At 40.2% G+C, this 7,672-nt stretch overlaps 1 protein-coding gene across 2 annotated transcripts; it reads right to left on the bottom strand.

The window, feature by feature from the left end:
* Positions 1–434: 434 nt before the first annotated feature.
* LOC148016445 (putative beta-1,3-galactosyltransferase 2) lies at positions 435–4,404 on the bottom strand. Of its 2 annotated transcripts, none has more exons than XM_087664852.1 (11): positions 3,674–4,404; positions 3,475–3,547; positions 2,991–3,049; positions 2,699–2,910; positions 2,553–2,616; positions 2,390–2,462; positions 2,159–2,279; positions 1,978–2,065; positions 1,707–1,832; positions 1,492–1,601; positions 435–1,254 (listed from the first exon to the last, which is right to left on the bottom strand). In XM_087664852.1, the coding sequence occupies exons 1-11, from the start codon at positions 3,784–3,786 to the stop codon at positions 1,106–1,108; spliced, it is 1,188 nt and encodes a 395-aa protein (XP_087520978.1). In that variant the 5' UTR covers positions 3,787–4,404; the 3' UTR covers positions 435–1,105. The 2 variants fall into 2 exon arrangements, with proteins under 2 accessions (XP_087520978.1, XP_087520979.1); XM_087664853.1 differs by having other exon boundaries at positions 2,699–2,901.
* Positions 4,405–7,672: the final 3,268 nt, after the last annotated feature.

Below are 7,672 nucleotides of genomic sequence, written 5' to 3'. Positions count from 1 at the left end.
TTGCTGCCTAAGAGTTGCAAGCCATGTACCATATGTGCTTCAATGAGCGTATCCATATAGAGCAACAAAGGGTGGATAGCAATGCCATATAACAAAGCACTTTGTTAAGCATCCCTATCTTCCAGATTTACCCAAACTCAACGATCGAGATAAGACTTTTCCAATAATGCATTGAGCAGTAGAATCAGTGTACAACCAAAAGATAAATTGGACCAATTTTGGAGTCAAGCAAACACATACATTGCGTTGTTCAAGAAATAAAATCCAATAAACAGTATCAAGAGCTTTTGCCATTCAGTTTGCATTACACAGATATACACACACACACACACACACACAAAGTGGTGGTACTAACTATAATATTATATGAATACAATCACACACAATATAAGATGGTTTGCTAAGTATAAATTTGTATGAATACAATCACATGCAACAAAAAATGGTTGGATCAATGTTGACAATATACTTTATGAAAATTGCATCTGGTACATGTTTATTGACTGCTCATACAGTGTGAGCAGAAAAATATCCAAAACTGATTCCAACTCTCAAACACAGAGGGTTGACAAAGGGTCCAATATACAAATACATCAGACAGAATAAGTTTTGTTAGACATGTTGGAAAAGAGGATGCAGAGTCTCTGCAGATTCTTTCCTCAAATTTCCATCTCTGAAGGGGAATGTAACCCAATAATGTATACTTGACAAGTGATTGCCGTGTTAGTTTGATAATTTGACAGAAAACTTCCTGCCCAGACTTCCATTGGTTATTGTCCAAAGGATGGACAGTAATATAAGTAGCAGTATTGACATAGCCCTATTAGTCGAGCCAAATGGCAGCTGACTGCCTACTAACAGGACTTTATGTGGATGGCCCAGTACCTGAGCCCTGTTTACAGAAGTATAACCCTTGTTCAAATGAAGAAAAAGCCTTTCCTCAGCCTCTTCTAGTGTGATCTCATTGAATCAACTGCTCAATTTACAGGAACTGTCGCAGGCTGAGGAGACGGCTCCAAGAAGCTTGACATAACCTTTGGTGCTGTCAGCAGAGCCAGCTTTGCCTGCTTAAATTAAATATTATAACAAAACATAGAGGGCATACTCAAAATTTGGCACTCCACAATGCACGTTCGCCTTCACCACATCTCTGGTGTACACTCTTCAGCCTCTCCACTGATCTGCAGATCCCACTGCATGACCAATCAAAGGATGCCACACATGCATGTCCTGACTGTAGTTTCCACTCACAATCTGTGAATAACAGAGGAGAACAGAAGTTCAAACCACTAAGCCTTACCCATAAAACTTACAATACAGTGACATACTGTTCTACTGACGTACAGAATGCTTCAATGTGCAGGAAGAACCCTTGTTCTTTGAGTGGGCAATCAGTTCCTCAATATAAGAAAACATGAACCTATCTGTGTTAAATAACACGCATACACATGTGCAATGCAGAAATGCATTCTGTGCATGCAAGCCTAATACCTGGAGGAGTACCACAACACATTTTCCTATCATCAATATGCTCCACATCAAGGCCAATGATCCATGCTCCCAGAGAGACATCCTCGTTGGCGTATTTGTGCAAGATGTCACTGGGAAGAGAAAGAAGAGTGGTACATACATATTGCAGTTATCATCCGCCATCCAAGATTGCAGTGGGTTGATAACAAATACAACATGAAGAATTTTCAACTCACAGGTTTTTTGATATGTACACTGCCAAGTCCCTGGAAACTGCATACAATTGTCCTGTAGCATGTCGAAAATACTTATTGCCCTGCTCCCCAAACTTCCAATACTCAGGTTCATGATACCTGACACCCCTGTGATAGATCCACGGCAACACATGAATGCCCAAAGACAACTGAGGAATGGTGAGAGTATCAGTTTTGTTTCCTTGTTTCATGTTGTTGTTGTTGGGGGGCAGGGAACACGTCAGCACTGGTTAATATGGATTAGAGACCTTACTTTTGTGCAAGTACTGGCCCTGACTTCATGCATCCTATGTACACACGAGGCTTCGTTCGGTGTTTGGCTAAGGTGGTTCCGAGGGTCCCTATGCAATAAACATCAAGGTCAGCTTGAGAGCATGCACTACTACAATTTCAAGTCCCAGATTGACCCTGTTATAAGGCACTAAATTTATCACCTAAATTGACATGGACATCATCATCCACTTTTATGTAAAAGTCGGCGTCCCACATGGTGACTGCAGTTGCAAAATAAATCTTTGTTTTGGCTGAAAGTTCATGGTACCCTTCAATGTGTTGCTGCAAGGTCATTTGAGCAAATACAGGGAACTGAGTATTTCAGATATCACAAAGCTTACTATGCCAAAGAAAGTAGAGAAAGTTGCGACACCTTAGGTTGCATAGCTCACCAGTCTCATAAAATCATGGTGTTGAGAATCCTCAGCTTCAATTGCCCTGTCTAAAATTCCACCAGGTGTGGCACTGCAGAAATGAACCAAAAAAGCATCAGTAATAGACTAGGATACATCAGAACTAAAATGATTCCCACAGCATAATGAGAGTAAAAGTTACCCATGACCAATCACAAATCTGATGACAATGCCCTTCTCTTCTTCCAATTGCTTCAACTTTTGACCTGCAAAAAACATCAGAAAACCTCATCAACAACTTTTTGACTTGTAAAATGTCTGAAACTTACAGAAGGATGTCATTTTAACCTCTAGGCATCCATGTTTGTCTAACGGAATCCCGGCGTTTTCGACTGCTAAATGCAGTATTTATCCCAATCACCATGAAGACTCTTCGGCTGTCATTTGAGGTCCTTGACCAGTTGGGGATATCTGCTTCTGGAGATTCATCTGGTTCTTTCCCTTCCGAGTTCGACCACTGTTCTAGCTCTGCTTCGGCATCTGACATTGAGCTGTAGGGTCTAAAATTTATAACCATATTGCATTACCTATCTTCGGTGAGAAAAATGTAATGCTCCCAATTTATAAGAATGCTACTTACCGAACAGCCTGCCGATTTTCTGAAGCATCACCTGTAACTGCTGTTACAAGCCCGGATTCCTAATTCAAATGCACAAATTAGTGGCCAAGTTTTTCTCTAGAAGTAAAATCAACTGAATGAATGAAGGCATATATTTTATCAACAAGGGAATTAGGTGTACACGCTCAATAGGTGTATAACATGAACTCTCTCTTTTTTTTTTTTCCCGTAAAACTCTCTCTCTCTCTCTCTCTCTCTCTCTCTCTCTCTCTCTCTCTCCCACGTCAAGGGAAAAGTCATGTGTGCTACATCAGTGCTTAAGCTGCCTTTCTTCTCTTGAAGTCAAAAAGACAGATGAGAAGTTCTTATCATGGCAGGGTTAATGTATTGATGAGAGTCCATGAAGCTGCTTCTATAATTTCAATCATCCTTAAACAATTAAGAAGTTGCTTTCAATAAGCCCACTCTTAGATTATCAAGATCTGCAATAAGGATCTGAACTTACAAACTTGTTCTCACAGTCCCCGGAATGATCCTTGAAATGAGCCAGGCCTTTGGTTTCCGGCAGCATCCACATCCTGAATCAAACAATATGTGAAGGAAAAATTAAACCCACAGCCATTAACTTGCTAATAACCCATGCCTTAAGCACACAGGTGACAAATGAATCAGGCAATGATTATAGAAATTCGGCGGGCCCGGACCTGTTGGTGAACAGCATCCCCAAGCAAAAACTGGCAATGCAGAGAATGATTATCCATCTGTAAGACAATCCTGCATTCAATTTGGCAGTCATCCCTGTTGACTTGACCACCATGGATGTGAACAAGCTTCTGCGAAGAAGCAGATGCCTCTTGTTGGAATTCAAGGCAGCAGGCACACTATCTCATCTTTTGGGGAGCAGAGCAAGGTGCTCATGATCGACACCAAATTTGCAGATTGATTGGATGCCCAGAAGAAAATCATCTCAGGTAATTCAATGAAGGTGAGAGGGTTGGATTAGACTCACAAAGTAGGGGCGAGAGAAAGAGGCATGGAGAGGGGATGGAGAAACAGGGGAGGTCATAATAACAAGAGGAAGAAGGTAGGAGAAACGGAGCAAGTCTAGTGATGAGAGAGCATGCACCAACTAGAGAGACAGAGACAGAGGAGGGAGCGGTGGGGGAGACTTCTTGGGGTAGAAAAGAGAGCATATGATGATTGAGTGACTCTGTGAATAAAGGTTAAAGGGGAGAAGACCTCTCCTTTATATCACGAGAGGGAGAGGAACAGAGCAGTTGGAGTCAGGCTCTAGTATAGAGAGAGAAATGGGTCATTCAATTCAATTGGATTTTCATGAGTACAGTGAAAAGCTGCCAGAAAAGAGGGATGAGAGAGACATAAAAGGCGATCGCCCACCTGTTGGTGTCTGCCCTTTGCTTCATTAACTTTCAATCTTCCACATACTTTAGTACACATAACTTATAAGCCACCTGCTGCCACAGCCATCAGCCATGCATGCAGATAGACACTGGACATAGAGAGAGAGAGAGAGAGAGAGAGAGAGAGAGAGAGAATGGGCCTCTGTTTTCTCTAGAAACAATAATTTTAGGCATTCATTCATGACTAGTGCTCTGCATCCATTCTTGTACACAGAGAGAGAGAGAGAGAGAGAGAGAGAGAGAAGAGAAGCTCTGTTGCCTCAATAAAACAACAAAGCTTTTATAGGAATAGACTCACACAAAGAGAGAAAGAGGAGCTCAATACAGTGTTGTATCAAGAAACAATTGTTATGCAGATATGAGTACTGCTCTGTTTCCAATTTTTATGTACAGAGAGAGAGAGAGGAGAAGCTCTGTTGCCTCAATCCAATAACAAAGTTTTTACAATAATAATACTAGCCCTGTTTCCATTTTTGTGCAGAGAGAGAGACAGAGAGACAGAGAGAGAAAAGAGAAGCTCTGGTGTCGAAGGCCTTAATCAAACGAATTTTTTACTGTTACAAGACTAAAACCTAATGCCCTGCTTCCAATTTGTGTGCATACTTGAAAATTGAGACATTGAAATTCGAGAGAGAGACTCGAGAGAAGAGATGCTCAGAGAGTCTAGAGAGAGACCGCTCCCCCCCGCCCCCCCGCTCAAAACAGCTTCTTCTTCCTTGGACAGAAATCCACAGAGTCACAAAAGCAGTCATTTGTTTTTCATTATCTCTGCTTGCTTGACCGCTACTGATTGGCTTTTCCTCACTTCTCACTCTCTGTTTGTCTGCATGTACAGAATATTATACAAATGACAACGGAGCATTATTTTGCCCCCGATTCACAAGCAACCATCACATGAGAATGCTCTCGCTCTCTCTCTGTACTCTGGTTACAGAGGAGTCAGGACCCTTTTCACTCTTCCAAGACTCAAGCCAAGAAGAAGTGCAGTTTGGGCTTCCTCTCTGCCTTCTTCTGGGGAAAGCAAAAGACTAGGGTGAAGGGGGGGTTCATTATGCAAAGATCTAAACCCTGTTTTGACAGGGAGCAGTCAGGCTTGCAGCCACAGACACAGAAGAGAGATCATGGAGGGACAGAGTACAGTACTCTTTTTTGTTGGTCAATCCCCCTTTCAAGGAGATTCAGTATGAAGTTTGAACAACTTTGCAGTCAGCTGATATAAGTTTACAGATGGCACTATTTAGGGTCAATTCACATGTAAAATTCACACAAACCAAGAAAATTTGCCTTTGATAACCTAAATGAGGCCTCACATTTACATGCTTACTTACTTCAGGGTCCTTTGAATGAACATTGTTTGGTGCAGACTTTGAGCATGTTAGTGTAAAAAATGCCTTATCATAACCCATATGAGACCAAACATTGATAATGAGGATTCTTTTATATGCCTAATTAGGTTTCTTGAAAGAAGGTTTTATTGGTGCATGCTTTATGCAATGTGTGCATGTTAGGTTGCATATTAAAGCTTGGTTGTGCCGAGGGGTATTGGGAGTACTAAGTTCCCACTCTGCCCACTATCACTCGGTCACACCCAATGCAAATCGGGTAAGTGGGGTTTTCTTAACCCTCCATTCCCCCTACTAGCCCTTGCAAAAAAGATTGTGCTAACATAATGCTAAGAGGGTTAACTCTTTTCGTTTGTCCATGGAAGATTTGTAGCATTCACCATCGAACTAGATGAGGCTTGGTGCTAAGAGGGTTAACTCTTCTCATTTGTCCATGGAAGATTCATAGCATTTGCCATCCAACTAGACGCGGCTCTCTCACACCTTAATCATGACTTTTTTGTGGTCTACTTAAAAATCTTTCAATGTGAGGTTATGTGACCACAATGAAACTCGTATTATTACCCCTAGTGTGAAGGGGCTCTTAAGATGTATTTGATATCAAGTAATGCCAATGAGGCCATACATTGATGGTCAACACATGTTCATGTGCACGCTAAGGTGAATCTCTCTCTCTCTCTCTCTCTCTCTCTCTCTCTCTCTCTCTCTCTCTCTCTCTCTCTCTCTCTCTCTCACATTCATATGGTCTATCATGTTAGCCCAATAACCGATAGTTCAACCATTGGGCTTTAGAACCATAGACTTGGGTTCAAATCTCTCATTTATCCACCGTTCACCTTTTAGATGACCACATAGATGTACGAATCAAAATCTACATGTCACTCTCCCATTTATCCACATTCTACATGACCACATGGATGTACAAATCAAACTCAAGACCAATCTCTCTCTCTCTCTCTCTCTCTCTCTCTCTCTCTCTCTCTCTTTTGTGTGGGTGTTGGATGGAAGTCACATCCATTAAATCTTCCATCTTTGTATTTGTAAAAGCATTTTTTATGAGAAGCACACAAACCATTGCACTTAAATTCTTTGACAAATGCCCTATCATGCATTGGCTTGCATAGTGTGTTTCAATGCATCAATGTGGTGACTAAACACATAAGAAAGTCCATCGACACTACATGTGTCTATGTAAATAATGATTCTATAGAATAGGAAACTTACAAAAAATACCTCTACTTTTTGTGGAAGGTCACAAACCCTCAAAATTCAAATATTATCATAATACCTCTCATAACCAAGCAAAATTCCCAATATACCCCTCCATTTTGACCAAAATTTTCAACATATGCTAGATGATGTTCACAAAAATTTAATTGTTCATCATAATTTGGTATGTTTTTACAAGGACTATTATATTCCAATATTATGCTAGATGATGGTTCACAAAAATTTAATTGTTCATCATAATTTAGCATGTTTTTATGAGGATTATTATATTCCAATATTATGGGATGATAGAATCAAGATTTGAGGTACCATTGCAATGGGAAAATGAACTAGATCATAACTTATGGACACTGATACAACTATTAGTAAGATCGTTTGTGGCAATTTTTGTTTAAGGCACAAAAGGATAGTTTCTTATTATGTAAAAGAATGAATCGAGTAAAATTTGGAGCAATTTGGCCCAAAAAAAAAGTGCATAGGTGTTTTTTTATTTTAAAAATTCATTGTGTATTTTGGGAATCTTCACAAATTTAAGAAGATGTTGGTATTTTCCTTCCATATAAAATATTACCTAAGGCCAAATTAAGGTTTACAAATGCAATTATATAATCGCATATAGAAAATTTATGAATGGTTTCCATTCTATCTATCAGTTGAAAGAAGATGCAGAGTTTTTCATTTCTAGTTTGGAAAAAGAAACATCATCTAG

This window comes from Lygodium microphyllum, chromosome 23 (assembly GCF_053477565.2).
Source record: "Lygodium microphyllum isolate KBCC chromosome 23, Lygodium_microphyllum_v1.1.10, whole genome shotgun sequence".
Classification (NCBI taxonomy): Eukaryota; Viridiplantae; Streptophyta; class Polypodiopsida; order Schizaeales; family Lygodiaceae; genus Lygodium; species Lygodium microphyllum.
Note: the sequence above shows the minus strand (reverse complement) of the source record. Positions and strands in the feature narration are given on the sequence as shown.

Coding starts and splice junctions, on each gene's coding strand:
- LOC148016445 (XM_087664852.1), bottom strand. CDS start 3,786: ATGGTGGTCAAGTCAACAGGGATGACTGCCAAATTGAATGCAGGATTG. Junction 2,066..2,158: donor TGATGTCCATGTCAATTTAG/GTGATAAATTTA, acceptor TTTATTGCATAG/GGACCCTCGGAACCACCTTA. Junction 1,833..1,977: donor GGGCCAGTACTTGCACAAAA/GTAAGGTCTCTA, acceptor GATCTATCACAG/GGGTGTCAGGTATCATGAAC.